This window comes from Mycteria americana, chromosome Z (assembly GCF_035582795.1).
Source record: "Mycteria americana isolate JAX WOST 10 ecotype Jacksonville Zoo and Gardens chromosome Z, USCA_MyAme_1.0, whole genome shotgun sequence".
Classification (NCBI taxonomy): Eukaryota; Metazoa; Chordata; class Aves; order Ciconiiformes; family Ciconiidae; genus Mycteria; species Mycteria americana.
The window spans coordinates 36,418,021-36,442,528 of NC_134396.1; the positions used below are offsets into that span (position 1 = coordinate 36,418,021).

The following is a 24,508-nucleotide window of genomic DNA, read 5'->3' on the forward strand; positions in this document are numbered from 1 at the left end:
AGAATTGCCCATCATTTCAGTAGGAGTAAATGAGTACTATAATGTTTGTTAAAAATTCAAAGGTTTTTTTTACAAAATCTGTATTTTACAGTACACAAGTTGTTTGATTATCTTGAATCTTGTAGTTCCAAATTTCCAACATTTTGTGACTGTGGGTTTTTTTTGTTTAGCTTCTAGAGGTTAACTCTGATGGGACCTTGCCCATATTACGAACAATGTTGGAAATCATACCCTTTGATGCAGTTTCTTGATGCAAAATCTTAAACCTATTTGTTTCACCAGCATAAATACCATTTAACTGGACTAAATTATAACAAACTGAAACATCATAGTAAACCACTTCAGTGAAAACCCTGGTTTTCATCTTTATATGCTGCAAGCTGGTGGAGAAAGTCTGAATCCTACAGACATAAGCCTCCAGTTAGACTTCACAGTCATTTGTAACAATATAATCAAATTACTGCAGCTAGCAACATAATCACATAACTAGTGTATGTCTATTGGTGGGAAAGGGGTTTGGAAAGGGTTAATGCACCATTAATGTTTCCTAGTGTAATAATTCTTGAGAAACTTAACCATTGTTTATCAAAAGTAAGTTCTGGCATATGAGTTGGTTGCTTTATGAAATTACTGCTGGTTTCTCAAATTTAACTTCCTTAAACTGGCATTTCCTCCCAATAAAGCAAGCTATTGCCACTTGAGTACAGTTACAAATTAGGAAAAGGAATAGTCTGTTCAAAAATTACTATTTACAGTGTTGTGTGTGTATTAAGGCATTATGTAGGCCTATTTTTGGCACTATCAGGACATTAAAAGTCAGTCTCCGTCCCAATGAGATTATAAACTAAGTAGATGGTGCATTTATGTAAGCCAGACTATTTCCTTTTCCAAGTTCTCAGGCTATATCTCAACACCATGCACCACAGATGCTCCTTGGATGCTCCAGAGAAGCTTCTTCTGGACCTCATTCCCATTTCTTTTCTGCTAAAAACTAAGATGAATGTGCAAAGCGAGGGAGGAAAGGAAACAAACAAGTTGTGAATGGGGAACATGATCAGAGCATGCACCCAGGCCTAACAGATCAAAGTCAGTCCTGAGTTCATAATGGTTTTTTGATAGTGCAAACTTGTCTTCTGTAGCTAGCTTCAGTAAAATTATCTTTTGAATCAGATTAATACCAAAAAAAAAGCCCAACTTGTTCATGCCATCTTCACAGTTTTTCAGTTTGCCAACGCCTTTTGGTTTCTCATGCACTTGTGCTCTGACTAGCAGAACACATTCCAGTTTTTGGTTACCCAGGACTACAATGCTCCAGATGAATGCAGCAAAACTATTTCTTCTGTTATTACCAACCTTTTATCTCTGTAATGAAACTGGCAGAACGGAGGGCGCTAAATACTAAACAGCTCTCTAATAATCAACCCCTGGGACACACAGGTGCACTCCTTCAGGCTCCTGCACTGCACTTTTCTACTCTACCCATAAGCTCTTATCTGAAAAGAATCAGTAACAAAACCAGCTACCCACATTTTCCTATCTGAAATCAGACCAATACCAATGACTCTCAGAGAAAGTATCTGCCACCTGGGCTCTTCTTTCGTAAGTTGGCAAAGAAACTATCACATGATTATCTGTGCAAGTTTTCCTGAGGCAGAGCAGAGACAAGCCCAGGAGTGTCAGAAGACAGAGCCCTTGCACTGGGATCACAGTGAAGCAGAAGGGATGGAGGTTTGCAAAGGAATAGCTATGGGTGAAAGAAAAATAGAAAAGACATGAATGCAAGTAGATAAATGAGAGGGGTGTGGAAAAGCATGGAAGGAGGATAGTGAGAGTATGGGATGGACAGACAGGTAGAGACACAGGGCAAAGTTAAAATTAAAAAGACTAAAATAAGAACCAGAAAACTCCATGACTTGGGAGCAGAACAGTAAGCCTTCCTGGCTGTGCTGTGCAGGTCGCCTCTTGGCCTTCAAATATTTGGTTACCTTTTTTGGATAGATGACTTTCCTTCAAGAAGAAAATATATTAAATATCTTGATATATAAAGTACTCAGTTGCCTAAATCCTAAATCTCAAATTTAAGATAAAAGTAAGAAAAAGATGGGATTTAATAAAATATTATGACTTAACAAAATGTTTACAGAACTTCTCTTTAAAGTAAAAAGACCCAGGTTAAACCTGTTTATACCTCTTTCATTCAAAGTTATATAGGCACCTACGTGCTTCGCTGGTTGGCATTTTAAAGCTTCCCATCTAGCTTCAAATGTATTCTTTGGAAGTATAATTTTACCACTTTTATTCAACAAAATCCTATCAGTAGCTAATCACCAAAGATATTTCACACTCCACATCATGTATTTGTTCCATTCACTGAAAGTGTCATATTCTATTTTGAACTCACTTAAAAGCTTGATTTGTCATCACGCTCTCTGGGAAAGCCACTACACACAGGCTGCATGACTCCTATCCTCCCCAGTACTTCATTACTTGTAAATATACTTCAAAAAAAAAAGAGAGAAGTCTTTCTTTAACAGGCAGAAAAAACTCTCTCTCCATTACACACACGAAATGATCCGTGTATGTTCCCCATTTAAGAAGGACAGATTTTATGCCCATCACAGCACTTCACTGCTCCAATTATTCACGTTCCTCTTCAAAAAGCACAGCTATTCTGTGAGAATTGTAGTGCTCAAATGGTCCATGAAGTCTTTAGGAAAGACACTATTTATTCCTTGGGACCACCTTGCAACCTAAATCATTCATGCAAATCTTGGAAGAGGATCATTTTGAGGCACTTCGATACTCAACTGTTGATGCACATTCCCAAGTAATTACAGAACAGAATGCAAAAAATGTTATAGTACCTTTGCCCAGGGCAGTGGTTGAGTCACCTCCCTGGAGGTATTTAGAAGACGTGTAGGTGTGGAGCTTAGGGACATGGTTTAGTGGTGGACTTCGCAGTGCTAGGTTAACGGTTGGACTCAATGATCTTAAGGGCCTTTTCCAACCTAAATGATTCTATGATTCTAGGATTCTATGCACAAGGTAGCCCAAAGCACTTTGCAATAAAACACTAAACATACTCTGTGGGTTTCAAAAGCAAAAGCCACCAGTATGTGCTTAGCAAGATACAACCTTGGATTCAGAGCAGACTTACACTAAGAGGAAAAGATAACAAGAACACTGCTGTCACTGTTACCTTTTATGAAAACCACTATGGGAAAGCTCCTGTGATCTAGGATTTTAATTTTTTAAGGGAAAGACAGTAGTCATTGTTTCACATACATATATGCATGTATAATACATATATATATATACAGGCATGTGCGTATATAAAAGAAAAATAAGAGTATATATACTCTAATGTGTATGTGTATGTATATATAGGCATATATATATGTATATACCTCCCTAAACCTGATTTTCCAGAATCAGAATATTGCTGTGCAAAAAGGCATTTACGAGTTACTGCTTAGCCTTACACTATCATGTTTGGTCACTTCAGATGACTTGAAAATAAATGTGGAAAAAGTATATGTATTTTTGTGTATTTGCTGAAATCTCTTAGAGTAGAATTTATTTCATCTGTACAGTTTTGTTCAGATTTCCATCAGTTTGACCAAGGATAAAGGTTAAGAATGGGAAGAGTTACAGAGTTGGCAAGGGTTGTGTATGGTTCAGTTAGGATGCTTGTGGCCTACAACTCTGGTTACAGGCGAGTTTAATGTTACAGCTCTGATAGTGCCAGAACAATGTCTTTAGTTTGGGGTAAAATAAAGACTAGAAGAAATATTTTAGAAAATACCAACTACTTCACAAACTGTTACTATAATTCACAGTTTGGAGTTTAGATTAGAGTTATCTAAAACATTTCACCAAATTCATAACTTCTATTTTTATTTGCATCGTTTATATACACAGTTTAAATACAGCACCATCTGCTCTCACAGGCCTGGTTTTAGTTTGACACCTTTTACATAGTTAATTTGCTCCATTATTTTATCTTAGAATGTGCATCTATTCTGAATATAGAGGTTAAGTGAGTTTGTTTTGTGGAATCAATCCAAATCTCAGGCACTTTGACTTACTCAATTGATACAGGGAACTTTTCTCATAAACCTACTGCAAAATGCCTGAAGCTTTTCTCTGACAACTCCAATAGCAGTTACCTCTGTAAAGATATGTTTGTGACATGAACAGAAAGATTCCCTAAGAACTACAAAAGGAAACACTCTACAGGAATGGATACAGACTACAGCAGAAAGCTACTGTCACCAAAAAAAGCCATCAGGCAGGCAGTATTCTGTTCTAAATATAGTGGCTTTGGCCTTTTTTTATGTTTTCCCATATCTTAAATGTTTCCATTGCTCTTTCATTCTGGTGCAAACACTTTTAACATTTTTCCTCAGGGAAATTCACGGTTGGAGCTGGGGAGCAGAAAAACTAAGCAACTCATAAGGAGGATTTTCTCCATTCTTTTAAGGATTCCATCCTTGATTCTGTCTTTGATTTTTTCCCCCTTATTTTTAAATAAGGGGAAATAAGGGAACTCTTTGCAAAAGGAAAATAATAGAAAGCTCTTAGCAAAGTCAGTGTTTATTTGCACAAAGTAACAGAAAAGTGTAAATAAAAAATTACAGGTATTTTTAGTTGCAGTAAGAAGATCAACTTCATTGCTGCACATCTCATTTTCCTCAGATTACAACTCTAGCTTATGAACTAGAATTCCTCACTGACCATAATATCAGTAAGAAGATATAGCCCCTTAATGTAGGACTATAAAAATTGTTTCTGATAATATGCTGATATTATCAGGTATTAAAGATGGCTAAATGTTTCAGTTTCAACAATATTTTTCAATTTGTGCAAATTATAAAGAAGGTAAAACTACATTTTAATTCTTACTACTTTTATGGCCATGGGAAGAATAGGTTATAGAAAGAAGGGAGGAAAATACCTAGAGAGGAAAGTTAATATGAAAACTAGATTTGATGTCTTATCAGCTTTGTGTTCTAAAAGAAGGGAATTCAGGCTTTGAAAAGAGCAGCTTGGTAGTGATGCACCCCACCCCCACCCCATCCTTCCAGGGCTTATTGCTTTGTGGCAGAAAGGAGCACACACTCATGCTTTAGCTCCAGATCCAATCACTAGCAAAGCTGCATGTGAGCTTAGAAGAACAGGACTTGCTTTCACAATATGCCCACTGTCCCAAGCCACACTTTTGCTGTTGCTCTAACTCCAATTAAATTGGAGGTCGATATGCATGAGAACATAACACCTTTATGGACTTCAGAGTAGCTACAAGAACCAACTCAAGCAATTCTAAAATTCCTTGAGAAGGCCAAAGTTTCACCCAAAGCCTAGAAACAAAAAAAGATACACAGTGCACTGCTAGCTAATGTCACTCTAAACTCATCTCGTCAAGGAGCTCAAGGTGTCAAAACTTTGCAAGGGCAGATGTCAGTAGTACTCAGGAAAGCAGCAGCTGTTCCGAAGCCTAGGAACATACACTACAGCAGTTCTGCCAGTAAATCTAAGGACTAACTTAAAAACCTATGATATTTCTTTTAGGTTGTTCTCAACTACCTTATCTTTTCTTTAAATGGAGTATATTTAGTATTTTGAGTATTGTACTTATTAATGTATTTGTAAGAAGATACCAGACAACAAAGTGCTTTTAAGTTCCTATGGATGAACATGGATGGCTGGGCTCGAAGAGGAGTTGCGAATGGAGTTAAATCCAGTTGGCGGCCGGTCACAAGTGGTGTTTCCCAGGGCTCCATATCAATGATCTGGATGAGGGCATCAAGTGCACCCTGAGCAAGTTTGCAGATGACACCAAGTTGTGTGGGAGTGTTGATCTGCTCGAGGGTAGGAAGGCTCTGCAGAGGGACCTGGACAGGCTGGATCGATGGGCTGGGGCCAATTGTATGAGGTTCAACAAGGCTGAGTGCCACGTCCTGCACTTGGGCCACAGCAACCCCATGCAACACTACAGGCTGGGGGAAGAGTGGCTGGAAAGCTGCCTGGCAGAAAAGGACCTGGGAGTGTCAGTCAACAGCCAGCTGAATATGAGCCAGCAGTGTGCCCAGGTGGTCAAGAAGGCCAATGGAATCGTGGCTTGTATCAGAAATAGTGTGGCCAGCAGGACTAGGGAAGTGATCGTGCCCCTGTACTCGGCACTGGTGAGGCCGCACCTCGAATGCTGTGTTCAGTTTTGGGCCCCTCACTACAAGAGAGACATTGAGGTGCTGGAGCGTGTCCAGAGAAGGGCAACGAAGCTGGTGAAGGGTCTGGAGCAGAAGTCTGATGAGGAGCGGCTGAGGGAGCTGGGGTTGTTTAGCCTGCAGAAAAGGAGGCTGAGGGGAGACCTTATCGCTCTCTACAACTGCCTGACAGGAGGTTGTCGAGAGGTGGGGGTCGGTCTCTTCTCCCAGGTAACAAGTGATGGGACAAGAGGAAATGGCCTCAAGTTGCTCCAGGGGAGGTTTATACTGGATATTAGGAAATTTTACTTCACCAAAAGGGTTGTGAAGCATTGGACCAGGCTGCCCAGGGAAGTGGTTTATTCACCATCTCTGGAGGTATTTTTAAGCCGTGTAGATGTGGTGCCTAGGGACATGGTTTAGTGGTGGACTTGGTGGTGTTAGGTTAATGGTTGGACTCCATGATCTTAAGGGTCTTTTCCCACCTAAATGATTCTGTGATTCTATGATAACTTTTAAAGTTGCCAATTTTACCTGAAGCAGCTTTTAATTTGGGTTTTGGGGCAGTTTTTTCTTTGACATTTGGACCCCTAAGTATTTTCTATTTGAGGTCTAGAGCGCTATATGGAGCATATTTGCAATAGGCTTATTACTTTTGGCTATTTTTTTCTTTTCTTTCTTACCTTACCAATATCACATATTAGGTGGTTAGAGACAGAGCGGCTAAGGCATCTGTAAACAGATACAGCAGAATAATTTCAGGACTTATTCGGGACTCACAGTGAGGAACATCTCTCAGCTCAGATATAAGTTGATGACTGCTCATTGAGGCAGCCAGAGATACTAGTGGTTGCATCAATCTTCTATGCTGTTGGCCACAGAAATTGGTGAAACCTAACGACATTACGCTGACAGGTCACAGATGCTATGCCGGACTGCTGCTCATGAGCACTGACAAAAAGGAAATACACCGAAGAAAAATGGCTATCGAAGCATATTTTATTATATAGCAATTTGTAATACAGAAAATGTATAGTTCGTTTTAAACATATATATGTACAAAATTACACTGAATGCAGTGATCTGTAGTTTTGAGGGGGAACAAACTGCATGAATACCACAGTTTTACTTGTAAACAGTATATAAATTAAAGTTTGCAAAGTTTTCACAATTTAGAGCCTTATTTATATAATACACAGACTTTTATTAAAAGTTGGCACATGCAATTGGCACTCAATTTCTTCCTCATACCAGTATGAAAATACACTTCTATTTTAAATACTTCACTTCATATTCAGTGGGAAACCTTCACAGCTTGGGTTTATTTGTTACTCAGCCACCTAATGACTAATTTCCTATAAACCCAGCTATCTGTAGCCATAACTCAAAGAGCAGTAATTGTAGAAAAAGGACTTCTTTTTACAAATGAACACATTTGAACCTACATTCCACATACCTGAGTCAAATTTTCTTTCACCATAAGAAGAGTTTTCTCACAAAACAAGATAGGTGAAAAAAAAAAGAGTAATTATGAATATTGATGTTACCAGTCCTAAGGATACCAACAAGAAAGGATTAGGCCTGATAGTAATACAGTGGCAGAGAAATACTAAAATAACTGGTGCTGTAAAAAGTTTCTCCAATCCATAAGTAGCCTGGACACGGTCAGAGGCATAGCATTCTCATATACTATACCAAATCTGGCAGGGGTAGTGGTAAAGGGCATTTGAACTGCACATGAGATATTGGTCCACTTTTCTTAATTACCTAATACAGTCAGAAACATCTTGGAAGTAGGTTTCTCTGTAATATATAAAGTGCCTTGACTATACAAATAAATATCTCCCTTTAGTTTATGAATTAGCCATCTTTCACTGAAATCCTTTCCCTAAAAAGTTAACTAGCATTGTTTTACAGCAGTGGATTGGGGAAAAAAGAAAGCCTCTTTAAAAGGATCTATATATGAACAGATTGCCTGCACTAGCACAGAACCTATTAGCTTAATTGAGGATCTGCATGCGTGCACATCTACATGATGCTCCTTGAGGGAGTGGACTGTAGATATTTTCCTTGGAATACATTTTAAGAGGCTATACAGATTTAAAACTGTAATTTATTTTTCCTAAAATAATAGAGGATTTTGTAGTCAATACAAAAATAGTTACAGGGAAAAGTACTTAAACCATGTTAGGCCATAACTGTACTTCTAAGAACAATTAAAAGAAGCTGCAGCTTGTCTTATTAAGCCACTAATATATGCTAAACAGGCACAAAGTGGTTACAAGAACTTATGTGATCAAAACATTTTCAGACCGTCTCACAGAAATTGCCTCAGAAATGGGTACTACGCCACAATTAAAAAGGGTCAAAAACAATACAGGATAAAATAATACTTCCGAGTCAACTGAATAAAAATAATTTATTTACACATCATGAGGAAAAACATGAAAAGCCTTTCCTTTACAAATAAATACATGTATTAAGGCAACACATCCACTAACTAAAAAAAAATTTTGTGCGATTAAGTGAATAGTTCTTATGTACTAAACAAAACCACAAAAACATTCAAAGTACAATAGTGCAACCATGTCAGAGCATAAAGCTGATGTTTGCCATTTTACATTTTAGGTAGAAGGCAAGGTAACCTTTCAAAGCAAAACAACAGAAAGCTTTATATGTTCATTATTTCCATGTATAAATACATGCTTTAATTTCTAAATTTAAATAATTTTTTCCCAAGTTCTTTTGCTTTAACAAGAATTCTACATAGTATTATGTGAATATTCAGACTTGATGGAGCTGATCATCATAGGATTTCTAAAACCAGTTCCAACTGAGCTATAGCTCTATCCCCATTTGGTAGTGCTTATTTAGTAATTTAGACATTAATCATAAAACTACTCCAAGGTAAAACTTTGTTAAGAGTTTCCAACCTTGAATCTTATCTAAAAAAACAACACTGTTTCAAATTAAAGTTGACTTACATGACACATATAAAATACAGTGCTAAAAAAAAGGATTCTGTTTATATAATTTAGCCAAATAACCCAAGAGAGATTTTGGTCATTAAAATAAACAAAAAAAAGTACCCAAAAGATCAATGGCCCAATCCTGCAGAGAGAAAAAAACAGGAATGAAGGCAGGTCCCTGAACTCATATCCTTCAACCAGGCTCTCTACAGACTCGGACATTCACAGGGCACTCTCTGTATGATAAGAATCTTAGATACGAAAGCAATTACTGCACATGCACGCACGCTGCTAACTCCGGGATGTGGAACCCGCATTTGCAAGAGATACCTCACGATGTTACTATACTGGTGAAGAGAAGGCCGAAGAGTGATCTAATAGCATACAGATACTGAAAGGACAGTTACCAAGATCGCAGCCAAACTCTTCTTGGTAGCAGGAGATGATGTAATGAGGGGTAACGGCTACAAATTTGTAGCCACTTGGGAAACTGAGGTTGGACATGGAGAGAAAGTTTTATCCAGAAGGGGAGTGCAAGCACAGGAACAGGTTGCCCAGAACAGTGGTCATATCTCTGTCTTTGGGGATTTTCACAGTCTGGCTAGCCAAACCCACAGCTAACCTAATCTAGGGCTGGCAACAGTCCATCTCTGCTTGGGTGCTGGGAGGTTGGACAAAACCACTTCCAGAAATCCTTCTTGCAAACAACTTTATGTGATTCTCTGTATCCAACCAAAATGTTTTGCTCATGCACATGTGTCAACAAGGTTTAGGCAAACCTATATTCAGCTCATTTACTGCAGTCCAAGACCACAGAGCTGGTCAAACACTGTGGTTCAGGAGACACACATAAAACACTGAGCCTCAGTCTAAGCCCTACAAGTTAACAGAAGTTAATAACACTGAAGGAGCAATATTTTGGAATGTATAATCATGACCTTCTCATCCTGAGAAAATGCAAATGCCTACAAGTTGTAAGCTTGAACTTCAGAAACCAAGTGCTAGATCATCTCCCTCTCTCCTCCCGACTGCTGCAGGAAGAACTATCTGCAAGTACAACCCACATTAAATTGACTTCCATTTCACTCCTTTGGAGAGAGAGAAGCTTTTACCCACAAAGAACACAGAAGAGGCCCTCATCAATGCGCTCAGTTAAGCAGGGTTTTCTCCTCAGAGAAGCTAATTACAGCTGTAATTTTCTTGTTTAAATAATTAACAAGTTAATATTTAACAATACATATGTGTTATTAATAGTTAATAGTAAACAATATATATGTGACCAGGCATATTCCTGGTACACCTGCATCTCCTTCATTCTCCACCACCTGCTCCAGATAAGTCTCTTGTACTGTTGTGTGGGAAGATGCTACAACCCTAAAGTCTCCTGCATGGAGTAGGGTAGTTTGTGAAGATTCCCTTAGTACTTCGAAAAGAACACCAAACATGTTTTCTCTCCTAGGGCTGAAGTACAATACAGTGAGATAAAATGTCTTAATTCCTTCTGGCATTAGATTTCTCTGTCTTGTTAAGAACAAGCTTTCAGATAGTTACCTGAGGATTAGCTGCTCTGATCTAGAGGTTTGAAAGGATGACTAAAAACACTGCTCTTCCTACTTTAAAGCTGTATTTTTTTTTAATTATGAACCTTCCTGTTTCTGAGAACTCCACATTTTATAAAACTGATAACACAGCACAGGCTATACAGTGTTCAAATATAGTGCTGATAAAATGCACTAACAGCTGCTAGTCATATGGGTTTCCAATCAGTCCATAAACTTTATCCAAGGTTGACTTACTGAGCTAGGTTTCAGCCTGGAGATGTTTCATTAATATACACAGAAAAGACTGAAACGGCTTGCTGGCTCTGAAGGGGCCCTGCCCCATTCCCATCAAAATTAGTGAAAGCTGAGAAGAATTGGATCATGATTGTTAACTGTAGAAATACCTACAATTTTTACTACACTGTGGGACTGCTGGGAACTATTACAAGCAATAAGAACTCTGTTTTTAGAGATGCTGACACCTAAAGCTACCACCCACTGGTGAGTTTCTCAGAATTTTCATAATATCAGGCAAAGGAATTCTCATTAAGGTAAGTGGCTGCTGTTCATTTCAGGGACTTCTTTTAATGAACAGTTTATACAGATGCTTGTGCATGCAGCCATTCTTTCACCTGCAGGTTTAAAACTTCAAAAATGCATAAAGAATATACATTAAAACAGACTCCTCTGTACTATTACAATCCCTCAGTTAGTGTCTGAACAGAAGACATTTGAAAAACAGGGAAAAATTACAACCCATATCTCTCTGTAATACTAATAATGATCTAGTCTAAACAAACAGGCAGGTACTGGATCATTAATTCATCTCAGTAATCCTACATATCACAGGTATTATAGTCTCTCTGGAATTTTGAACGGTAATGGTCCATGCAATGTTCCTTTCACTTCTGAGCTGTGCAGGGTCAGATGTAAAGTCTACTTCTCAGTTCTGAATCAAACACCAACTCCCAAAATTAAATAAATTCTAACTCACCAACTTTTGCAAAATTACACCAGAATCCCACGCACCTGCCACTGTCTTCACCCAACAGAAACCATCCTGCTTCATGCCCTGAACTTAGGGTTTACCTGGATCCAAGCAACCTTTTAATGGTTTGGGGTTTTCTTGGGAAATGTTTCATCACCATATAACTTAAGGCCTTCAAGAAACTAGATAAGCAGACATGAGCAAAAAGAGATTAAATTAACTGAAGCTGTAATTTTTTCTTTTCCTATGAGTGATATATGATATTATCATGTTGTGTATGTAAGAAATATTGAGCCCATACTGAAACAGGCAGGTAAAGAAGATAATATATATTACAACATTGTATGCAGTGGCTACTGTAGCATTGATTCTGAGCTCACTTCATTGACTTCTATTACTTACGAAAAGTGAAGCCAGAGCCTATGGGGCAAAGCAAGTGCACAAATATGAATGAGCAGAAAGTAGAGTCTGGATTTTTACCATGATGTGCCATTTCTAAATACACAAATGTATAAATCCACAATAAAAAGAATACATTATTGAAATCCTTCATTTTTTTTTAAATATACAAGTTACTTAGGTCAGGAAAAGTATCTGTCACTTAAACATTGCAACAGTTTTTCGTGAGTGCTGATTTTTTGACAGGTGTCCCAGCCAGGCTCGTTACTGACCTCGTATCATCTTGATTATCACTTCGTTTTCGCACTTCGCTGTAAAAAAACCAACCAAACAATCAAAAAAATGCACTCAATATATTTCTATTCATGTTCACTGTTCCGTCTCTCCCACTATATCTTACAGAGCTCACCATCATCTATTGCATGGTTAAAACTATGGGTTTTAGAGCACTGAATCAACATGTCTCATAAGTTTCCAATTTGGGAATTGTATCAATATTTCTATACAAATCATAGTTCGTGATAGAAATATAATAATTTCTGATATGTAATAACTCCACAATGTTGTTTTCCCTTTCCTTTTCTTTTGATCATTTTTCTTTAATTTGTTTGCTTCAGTATATTACCATAGAAACAGAATATGCTCATAGCTGAAAGCATAAAACTAAATAACTGCAATTTCAAGTATAAATTTACCCTCAGAGGAAAAGCACACATTGTTGGATGTTTTATTATAAATGCAGATTTAAAAGTTGTGTATGTATGAGTGATTATTGATCTGTATTCTTACTGTGGGCCCTCTAGAATGTCAAAAGCCAGCTCTAAAATTTCTTCCTTCTTTATATATATATATATATATATATATATAAAAGTCCTCCTTATATTAGTAGAATAAATTCATGAAGTTCCTCTCAGAACACTATTATTCAGTGTAATGAAATGTTCATTTAGAAATGTTTATTTCAAAATGAAATGCTTCTTTCAAAGAATAGAAATTACTAAGAATTGAGTAAAGAAATTGCAGCCAACCATTCCGGACCAAGGTTCTGGGTAATGTCTAGACCATTTGAGGATCAATGAATCTTGTGAAGAAAAATACCAATTTTTTTTTTTTTTGAGATTCTGAAAAGAGAGGCTCCAACTGCCAAAACATTTTTTTATCCTTGAAACAGTTAAACAAAGTTATCAAGTTTAAACATTATTTTCCAACCGTGATTAATGTTATATAGCTGTGCTATGTATGTTCTCTAATTTCATAATCCACTGCTGCATTCATGGTCAGGTTCTTGGAAATGAGTCATTTAACAAATCAGCAATTAACTTCACGTTGACACTGACAGACAAATAAATGCCTACGTTCTTGCTGCATCTCTGACGGATGCATTTTCCTGGAAATACGCATGCTCTTGAAAGTGCCACGTGAAGATACAATGATCCTCTCTAGAAAGCCAGTATTTTGTATTCAAGCCATGTTAATCAGTAGTATTTTAACAATGAATAACCAAATACTGACCAAATGTCAAAAAGTTTGATTATTGAATTACGCTGCTGCAAAAATCACATGAATATGGTTTGTAATTCTGGCCTTGAGCTCCATGTATTAAACTGAAAAATCAGAGGCTGAGGATTCATTACATACCACCAGCCCTTCAAAATTATATTGTAACCAAGAATGGTTTGGAAAGGTAGTAGAAATGTAATGTCTGGCTCACACATTATCACAAAAATACCAGGTTGCTAAATGGATATAATCAGAATTTCTACCTTTTAAATAATTTAGAGAAAGGGACATCAAAGAAAATATGTGGGATTAGAATGGTCAGTAATAAAACTGAATATATACTAATATATGTGAAAGAATCAAGAATTAATTACACATAAAATTACACGCATTTGAAATTAATTTAAGAAAGAATTAAGACAGTAAATCCATATACCATTAAAAAATGTAATTCATTCACCAAACAGGTTTTAAAATTGTGAGCTCCATAACTAAGCTCTAATTTAAATATTAATTATTGAGACAGCTTTGTAACATTTGCAAGCAAAAAACATTACTTGATTAAACTGAGAATATATCCTCACTTGCATTTATCTATAAAGATTTAACATGGTATTCTTTTTAAAATTTTGTTTGTTGAATTTGATGTTAGTACAATTTTAAATGCATATGTATGTCTTTGTATGTATATTCACATATAATGTCCTTTTTATAAAATATACTCAGATGTGTTTATTCGAAAATAGAAACATGGGTACCTACCGAGCAAGATGAAGAACTGCTTCTACAATATTAGATCCGTCTTTAGCACTTGTTTCACAGAATAGCGCATTATAAGTCTGTGAGTAAAAACAAAACGTTAACCCAACTAATCTGAAATGCTTCCCATGTGAATATGTATATTCAATTACAAATGGTTTCCTCAATAACACAAAGAAAGATAACACACATTTAAATGAACAGGATTTCTTCTGGTACTCTTCATTCTCCAATATATTCACTTTACCACTGCGAAAAAAACAGTAATTGCTTTTTAATTGTATCTTTTTTTATATTCAGTATATTCTGAATTAAAAAACTGAATAAAAAACACATCGTAGGCTTAATGTCCAAACTCAATCTTCTTTTTCACAAGACTGCAAAATAGGAATAGAGTTGCTAGGACAAGTTACTGAATCCAGCTTGTTAGCTACTCGTAAACTACAGCATCTGGTATTCTAGGTTAACCAGAAATATCATTCCATAAGTAACAGACATGATACCTGCACCAGTATAATCAATCAATTGCACAAGCACTCAGCAACTCAAGACTCTAAAGATTCTATATTTTTTCTGCAAAATATGGGATATGTGCATCTCTTATGCCCCATATAAATACATGCAAAAAACTTGTCCACGCTTCTGTTTATAGCAGAGGCTTCCTTATTTCTTTCTGCAGACATGGCAGGAATACAAGATAGTCTCTTGAAGATGAAAATATTCCACTCAAAAGCTGGACAGACACAAGCCAGGTGAAAAGCCTCATATGCTCACTAGCATGCTTCATATTTGCACTGGCAATTTCTCTTTGGCAGCAGAAAAACTCGGGCTCCTAGTCCATCCACTTGTTCACCATAAAGACTAAGACGACCCTCCCAGACAATAATGCAGTTCAGCTCAGTGAACACTGAGATGTGATTTAGCCCAACAAACACGATTAAAACAGGATCATTTTCATGAAAAGTATCCATGAATCCTAATTACTAGATTTGAACAAATGATCAGAAAATTACTTTTGTTTACTAGTTTCTCACATGGTTTTCAGATTAAAGTTCTTAAAACCATTTTATTCTAAAGAGGTAGACTTGGACCTTACCATAGCCAGCTTTTCTCCATAGTTTATAGGCACACATTTTTGCCCTTGTTCTGTAACAGCTTGACGGAGATCTGCTTTGTTTCCCACCATCATAATTGGAATATTCTCATGAGTTGCATCCTGTAAAGAGGATTTTATTTCCTTATTGCTAGAACACTCAGAGTACAAAAAGTAACTAGCATCATCATGTCATACTGATTTCCTTCCCACAGAAAAAGGTCTTGCGCACTATCACAAAAAATGACAAACTATGAAAGTCATGCTGAGAACTTTTCATGAGCTAGCCGATACTTAAGCAGCCAGCTTAAACAAGCCAGCCTGCAAAGATGTGCTTCCATTCCCGTAAGCCCTGTTTTGCAACAAGGAATTTCATGTGTTAAATAACTCTAATGGAAACGGTTACTGTATCCAAATGCTATATGACAAAATTACTATGGGAAAAGTGACCAACTCCTATACCATGATTAAAAGAAATGGCTTTCAGAAGATGAATTAAAGATTTTGCTTATCACTTTCCCTCCTACTAAACACCTCTGGTACGAGAGAAAAACCTTTTCATTAAATGCAAATTTGTATTCAAATAAATAAACAAGAAGTAATAGTAGAAAGAAATAATGAAAATTTCACTTGAACTATAGCTAATTTACAGAATCTAACCTATTGGTTTAAAATGCAAAGACTTCAAGGAATACTCAAGCCATCCACAAGAGAGTATCTGAAATGGGCTTTCATGTTCATTTCAAAAGTAAGTGAATGGGAAGAGTGTGATTATGTGATACCCTTTTATACAAAATGAGGTATCAGTTTTAACACCAACTAAATACATCAGGATACATTTAGGACTTCCATGTAGCTTTTACTTCTATGAGAGACTGCAGTCTGGCTAGTTCCAATATACAGAAATGCGTATTTTATAAATAATAAGGTTAACAATTCAGTGAAACATAGTTTGTAAGTTGTATATACTTAAGGGTCTTACCTCAATCATATCCACCCATTCTCGCACATTAAGAAAGCTTTTTTCACATGTTACGTCATATAGCAGTAATACACCATCTGCTCTTCTGAAGTACGATTTAGCAATACTTCGGAATCTTTCAGGAAAAAAAGATTTGCATAAAGCCACATTATCAAAAAATAATTCAATTTAACGCAATTAAGAACACAGCATTACTTCATTGCACTACTGACTAAGATTCCCTCCACATTACAAGATGAGTTTTCTCATAGGTTCTTTCACAAGTAGTTCTTGAAAACTGCTGATGCAGGCCTACAAATGCTCCATAAGGATCCACAGGATTCTGTCCTAAACAGCAACCAACATTTTTTGTATCAAAACAATCCACAGAGTATCTATTACAAATAATCTGCTTTGCACTGGACTTTTGATTAGGTGGCAAGGCTTTTTCACTTACATATAACTTCATGAATTGAGTGGGTTACTCTGCTACATTTGAAAAAATATAAAACCAATAAATTTTTTCCAGATATGAATTCATCAGTTACAGTCATCTTTGCCATTAACATAACACAATCTACTTAACAACTCTACAGCAACCAGGTATTTACATTATATATTAAATATTCTTCACAGATTTATTATGTGGGAGGAGAATGATTGGGCCTCTGACTACCTACTTCACATAATCACTCATTCAGGCAAAAGTAAACACGTATAGCCCAATACAAATCTTGGTCAATGAACAGATTAAACTGACTTCCAAGATGTTAGATTAACCTCCTAATAAGCCCCAAAAGCTGTCAGTAAAGAAGTAATGGCTCTCAAGTAAGGATGTCATAGGATTTTGAGGAAACTCTACACAATAATTTGAAGAACCTTGGATATACATTCAGCAACCTGTACAATTTTGCAGTAAGTCTTCAAAGTCTTTGGGAAGAAGTGTTCATACACTAAATACAATGCAAATCAGGATCAGGACTTTCCAGGAAAGAAGAGGAGAGGAGGGTGAAGGGAAAGGAATCTCTAAGAAAAAGCCTGCTCAGAAATACAGGTCCGTAAGGACAAAGAAAGCTAAAGACTAAAAATGGAAGAAACAATGTACATCTACTCCATCTTTTTGTATTGCAAGAGAGGGACATACGGATTTAATTAATTAATGCTGTGGTGAACCTCAACTATTTCTCTCTACAGAGAGAAAAGATTACCTCAGGCATCACCAAAGCTAACAAATAAACATTCCACCTGTCTTGGGGTCTCAGCAGGGCAAAATCAGACCTGTTTATAGACATTTACATATGGCCATACTGACTTACTACAGGGTCATATAATATTTAGTGGAATTTTTTTCACCTAGATGAAAAAAGGCAAACATCTTTTAGAAACAAAACAATTGAAATTACGTAAGTGCAGAGAATCACTAACCTCTCCTGCCCGGCTGTGTCCCAAAGTTGTAGCACTGTAGGTTCTCCATCAACAATTAGCCTTTTCATTTGAAAATCCACACCTGAAAAGAATAATGTGTATAGTCTAACAAAAAACATCAATAACCTTAAAAACCCCACAGCAAATGAAAAGTTATGTGCCATACACAACAGTTATTTCAAAATTCATCTCTTTTAATAGATTATGAGATTTCAGTCATTCACATAGCCTTGAACTGCAATAATTCCCTGAACATATTTAATATGTCTTTAGAAAAATATTTAAAGAAATATCTTACACACACATTTTTCCAGAAGCATTGATACAAATTTGGCATTATGACCAGCAAACAAGAAGATCTCTCCCTGCTTTATTTTGCTAAACAGTTGTATGGAAGAAGAGAAAATGTTTTATAAAACAGACTTTATTTCAAATGCCAAGGAGGAAAAAGATAAATTAGAACAAAAATCCTGACTCAGAGGCAATAAAAATAATACATAACTATGATTTGATTGGAAGACAAAAATTCAGCCTTTGGAATCAGTAAGACAAGTTTGTTAGCTGACAGCTATAATAATATACACAACGAGTCAGTCAGAAATCCCTCCAGCTGCATTTAAACCAAAGCTTCAATAACACTTTGAAGAAATTGAGACAAAAAATAGTATGAAAGACATCAAAGGATAGTATGTAATACTGAGGAAAGAGCTGAGAAGACAAGAAAGCAGTGAAAAATGTGAAAAGGATCATACACACATTCTAAGTTCATAACACTGAAACTCCCTTTTCTGGTGTTTTGTGTTGTTCAGGAACAGGCTTTGTGCTTTGCAAAGAGAAACTAAATTAGAGCAGTACCCTATTATCCACTCCATACGGCAGTTAGGCACTTCTAAGCTTTAGTACTCAATTAGATCTCACAGCCTAAGAAACTGTGTGCATATTCAGGAAAATCTGGCAAGCAATCACAGAGTGTAATCTTTTCACCCACTTCTGCAGAACAGCAATGAAATTCACTTTAGTGTTTTAAGAAGAACAACAACTATACCCAGGGTTGCACTGGTATTGCCTCGAAATTCATTCTTGCAAAGTCTCGTAAGAAAACTGGATTTTCCCACTGCTGCGTCTCCAGCAAGAACAATCTTGTAAGCCTTCTCTGAACTGGGGTATTTCAGAGTACATTCAGTCGCATCTGCCTGAAAATAAAAAGAACCCGTCTATTTCAACTCATAAAAAATTTTCTCTATATCAAATTTTTTTTTCCTAAAGAACTGGTTACCTGAGGGGAGAGAGCGGATATGTATTTCCTTGTTGACGCAATTGAGCTGCTTCGACTTACTGGTCGTGAGGGCTTCCAGTCTAATACTGTACTGCTGTTATCAGGACTGTATGCTTCTTCATCCCTGATCTCTGGAACCTGAAAGTACAAGCTAGTGTGTTAGCTCCAGTGAGAAAAATATGCTTTTTTGTAAAGGCACAGCTAAGACTGATTAAAACATTTGTTTTAACAGTTTGGATTAAACAGATATAAATGACCAGAGAGAGCTGTGCAATTCTAGTTGAAATACTGTGATTATTCTGTTCTTATTCACATTTGCTGTTTACTATAGCCTACATTTTGTCCTTAAACTTGTTTGCTCTTTGGCATACGTGCTTTCAGTACAGTTTCCAGATAGAGCAAATTAATTTCCATATGGAAAATTTCAGCTTAAAAATAACTACAATAAACAAATACTTTATTTCAAAGTTTATTTGACAAAAATTAAGAATTTCCCTACAAGACATTACTCTCTATGCTATTACTACTCAAGCTAAATTAAATACAGCATAGCTGTAATCAGCAGAATTCATAGCATTTTCAGCTGCAGAGATTAAATGTCTCTACTAAATGCACAGTAAAGGATCTGCTCTAAAAAAATCCCTGTGCTCTGCTGTGCTTGATACTAGTCTTGCTATGTAGTCATCAGTAAAGCTCTCCATTTTAGTAACAATAAAATGGATACAATAACACCTTCCTACATTTCTACATTCTCTGAGACTTACTGTGTAAATCAATGTATGCGCTAACAGTATTCTTTTTCTCATATATGTGATTTTGTCATCCACTGTCACAGCACAGTAAGAGCAAGTGAACGGAAACCTATTTTACTTCTATAGTACCTGCTTTTTAATCATTAGAAAATGGCCTCCTGTCTGCATGCTGTTTAACAACCTTCAAAAACCATGTGTACTTAAAAAATGAAGTTATTACCTCAAAAATCTATCAAAAATGTCAAAACAAACACTTTACTTTAAAGAGGAGTAACTATTTAAGCATTCTCCAAAAAATTGTCACTAATCTTATTTAAACGCATATAACCCAAATACTTAGTTTTAACTGGCCTACAGGCAAAAATCCATTTCATTTTAAAAACAGGAAACTAATTTTGTCTCCAACCAAAGTCTTTCTCAAGGAGGAGTAAGTCTGGCACTTACATCTGTATCAGAAGCATCACCACCAAAGCTTTCTTGCATACACTGTGACCTTTGAAAAATCCTTTGATGCCTGTATTCCACTTCTGAATCATACTCATTTGAATCTCTCAGGGTAGACAAACCACTGTCAAAACAGCTCTCAGGTAAGCTGTCAACTTCACAGTTTATCCTTTGCATAGGATCACAAAGGGCTAAAGAATCATAATCTTCATCCACACAAGAAGAATGAGATGATCTAAGAAGAAAATATTGGGGGGGGGGGGGGGGGGAGGGAATATTATTCCACAATTGTTTTTCCCAACAAAATCTGAGCCATTCTGGAATAGCAAATACCTAGAAATGATAACTATACATTTTAAGACATATGTCAATGCCTATTTTGCCTTTCCAAATAATTTCTTTTTCAGTCATATCTCTTAGGAGGTTTAGATTAAATTATATAATCTATGTTATTGATGATGACTTCCCGAGTCTCAGTAAGAATGTCTATTTATTCATACACAGAAAAAATAATTGTTTAAAAAAGATTCAGAAAATTACGTACTATGAAGACATCAAAGGTAGAAAATGATAGCTGATGGTTTAGCTAATTTTGGCCTATTCTAAGACACATAAAATGACCTTGAAATACTGTATCTAATTTAATTGAATGCATTTGCTCACAGAGGCACACAAGCCAATAAGTAACAGCTATAAATACAGAAAACAGGGTAATCGAGTTCAGGAGATGAGTAATGGTGGAAGAAGTCACTGAAACGTGTTTTCTTACAGTTTGGTAGGCTATGCAAAACTTAAGGTTTTACGAGAAAGTCTTTCTTTCCCCTCACCCTTCCTTCAAAGGCCTTTTCTTTTTTTTTTTTTTCATTCTGGATGCTGTAATATATAAAAATACTTACATGGATACAACAATGACAGTATGGCTTACAGAAAAAGCAATTTAGCTTTTATTTATGTAAACAAAACTACAGAAAAGAAAGATTAATAGAGTGAATCTTAAAAGAGTCTATCTTTTTAAAAAGTTTACTAAGGCTACAATCATTATCGTGTTCCTGCAGCAAGACAGGGACAAGCATAAATTAAAGTGAGGTAGAAAAGGTGTTCAAGTCACAGTGAAGAGAGAACCAGCTTGGCTCTGTCATAGTGGGAATGGACGTCAAGCACTAAACTGCTAGAACAAACAAGGTCAGCATCAGTCCTTGTACAGGCAGTTTGCTGCCAGAGGGGCTGGGAGCTCCCAGTGCAATGGCACACCACAGAAGAGGACACTGGGGAGAATCACCAAATTATGAACCTGTTATTGAGCTGAACATAATTCCTCCCTTCAAGTGGCCAAATATGGGTGACAGAGGCATCATTGTCCCATGCAACAACATCCAGGACCATCTAATTTACATCCTTTCAGGCTAATGAATAATCACATGAATGAGTGTGATCTTTGCTGTGGAATATAACAGCATCTATGCGATTTGTATTCATGCACCTACTAGCCTACATCAAATCACTTAAATACAGAGGAAAGGGGCATGCTATAACAAAGGTAAGCTTGTCAGGCATTCCCTGAAATAAAGGTCTTTAGTAGTCAATTTTCAACGCTACTGAAGCACGAATTCAATGCTGGAAATTTCATATGTGCTTAAAGCAAGTTAGACCAAGATGTATGATACAGCTAAAAAAAGAAAAAGTATACCTACTAATATAAATGCTTAAAACATGTTAGAATGCAAATCAGTATCTCTTAATGCTGATCTGATGTCAGGAGACAAAGTACTGCATAAGAGCAGGTTTTGGGACATTCATATCTTTTTATGTCTTTCAATACTACTAAGTCACACCTGTTAAGAATAAGTTTTATTCCTACCACATAAACTTTCTTGTAAAGTAGCTTGCATTTCTCACTTTTGTGGGAATGCAAGGATTGCGCCCTGTGGCAGGTACTAATAAATATTCACAGAAAAGGACATCACTAAGCCTCCAGAGAGGTTTTAGTTACCCGTTCAGAAAATTACTTAATATAATATGCAACTTAGTAGTGGATACCTCTCAAAAGTTGCAGAGGGCCCAACAGAGGGGACAGAGAGGAATTGGTTTTATCTGCATTCAGCAGAAGGAATCAGTTTGTGACAAGCAAAACTTTACAGCCAGCAAACACATCTCACATGGAGACAGCAGAATATGAGTAACACTACTGAATGAATGGGGTATTATTAGTATGAAGCAGAAGCCAACTTAATCCCTACCAAAGATATTCATATGTCTGGCAAAATGTAAAACAGACTACTAAGAACTCTAACAGAGATGTTGCTAGAGGTTGAAGTACCACTGAAAGAAAAATAAGACAAAATAATCTATCAACTGAGTAAGGAAACACATTTTTGCTGGCAGTTCCAGCTGTTTAAGAAAAAAAAGTCTGAAAACATAGCATGATCTCTAGCACTTGAGGTTGGATCCAATACCCAGTGACTTCAGTGAGAGTCTCTGCAATGATCTGAGGAAGCTCTGATCAATGACCTGCATCCAGTAATTACAAAACCAAAATAGCTCTGACCATTTGATATTTGCATTTAGATAACTTACTGTTCTCTGTGGCTCTTACCCCATTAATATCCCAGTGCATTTGCTACTCTTGCATGTCAGTGTGAGATAAGGATGTTTATTCTTTTGAAGAATTAGGCCCACATACCTTTGGAATAATTATTACACAGGAAAACCAGATATAGAGGCTGAAGATATGACCAAAAATTTTTTACTTCCTAAGTACTGAGTAAGCTAGCTAACAGAGGTCCACAGTAGATTTTTATAGTTTCTTGGAGACAAGGAGGGGAGATTGAGAATCAAACTAGAATCAAAACACTACAAGACCAAACAACAGCCTGTCTGAACTCTCCATAAGTTCATGATTTACACTGAAAAGAGTTTTTCTGAGCTTTCTGAAGTCATTGAAAAGATTCCTATTGACTTCAGTATACTTTGGGATCATATACTATGGTCACACATTCCTTCTGAATCAGTCAGAACTATTCTCTCTGTTATTTGACAATATTTGCTCTTCTAAGACAAGCATGATGCCCTAGTCTTCTTAAACTTAATAAAAGCAAACCTGGCTTACCTGTCGTACCGTGGGTTTAGAGGAGACTGTCCACCATTAAATTTAGGACTGCTTCTAGAAATGGTACCTCCTGGTGAGGTGTTTGCTAACCGCTGTGACAGATACATAACAAATGCATAATAAGTTTGATGAAAGCATCTAGATTTGTCATGAAAAAAAGTGTGCAGCATCAAAATTACTATTGTGTATTTTCACATATATTCAACTACTTATTTTTAATTAAACCTCATCCTTTATATAGCACTGGATGTCAAAAGGCCCGTTACATAAAGCTTTTATGTAAAGCTTACATAAAGCTCTACTGTTGCCTTAATACTGAACCTGCTAGTCATACTCAGCCACAAAAGACAACAGAAATTCCAAGAGAATTATTTAATTGACTACACCTGAAGACACTGAAATGCTAAACTTTTAAAAGTAATGTTTAAAAAAATGTCATGTTGACTACTAAAGTGAAAAGAGAAATGTCACTGGCTGAGCTAGTTTCCATAGAGATACCGCCTGGTTCTTGAGTGAGACAGTGGAGAGAAGGAGAGATCTCAACTGATAGCACGTGACAGAGTGTTTTGTACGTTCTGCTGTCCCTCTACACGTTTATTCACTGGGAACAACATCCTCTGTCTTCTCTGTAATCTGCCTCCCTTATGTTTCAGGGCATGGCAGAAGGAAATGGTATCTCTTGTTGCACCTGCAGTGAATCTCTGGTAGCCTGTATCAGCAAAAGGCACTCACGTTCATAGGTATGGTATGCTGGAAACAGGCAATGACCCCTATTTTCCTCCTTCCTGGCCAGTATTGTCTCTGTGGGCCCATTATTCTGGCCCCATCTTTCTAAAACAGTTAGTTGCTTTCCTGATGATGTAAGGGCTTGCCCAATCATTAGTTTTGGAGTTGAACAGGTTTCCCAATATCGCAAAATGGCAGTGTAGAGCAGATTTTTTGTAACTTTCAAGCCTTCCTTTCTCTGGGTTGGAGGATGCCGGGTTACGTCTGTTACAACAGATCCCCATAGAGTTGTGATAGCACAAAAGGGTCTGACTAAGGTCCCTATTATCAGCAGTCCCTGCTATTCATTTTCCCAGTGAGCTG

General features: G+C 36.7%; 1 protein-coding gene across 4 annotated transcripts in view; it reads right to left on the reverse strand.

Moving 5' to 3' along the window:
* Window positions 1–7,211: 7,211 nt before the first annotated feature.
* RASEF (RAS and EF-hand domain containing) overlaps window positions 7,212–24,508 on the reverse strand; it is a 37,401-nt gene continuing 20,104 nt past the window's right edge. The window contains exons 9-19 of one of the 4 annotated variants that reach the window (XR_012779016.1): window positions 23,420–23,511; window positions 20,314–20,548; window positions 19,118–19,255; window positions 18,887–19,034; window positions 17,842–17,923; window positions 16,438–16,552; window positions 15,459–15,578; window positions 14,366–14,442; window positions 12,376–12,414; window positions 11,746–11,886; window positions 7,212–9,317 (exon numbers count right to left, since the gene is read on the reverse strand). Coding sequence is in view for 3 of the 4 variants with exons in the window: in XM_075527192.1 (XP_075383307.1) it covers window positions 11,802–11,886; window positions 12,376–12,414; window positions 14,366–14,442; window positions 15,459–15,578; window positions 16,438–16,552; window positions 17,842–17,923; window positions 18,887–19,034; window positions 19,118–19,255; window positions 20,314–20,548; window positions 23,420–23,511 (1,131 nt within the window). In the remaining variant the exon portion in view is untranslated. Of the gene's footprint in view, window positions 12,415–14,365; window positions 14,443–15,458; window positions 15,579–16,437; window positions 16,553–17,841; window positions 17,924–18,886; window positions 19,035–19,117; window positions 19,256–20,313; window positions 20,549–23,419; window positions 23,512–24,508 lie in introns of all 4 variants that reach the window. The other 3 variants (XM_075527194.1, XM_075527192.1, XM_075527193.1) reach the window with 3 other exon arrangements.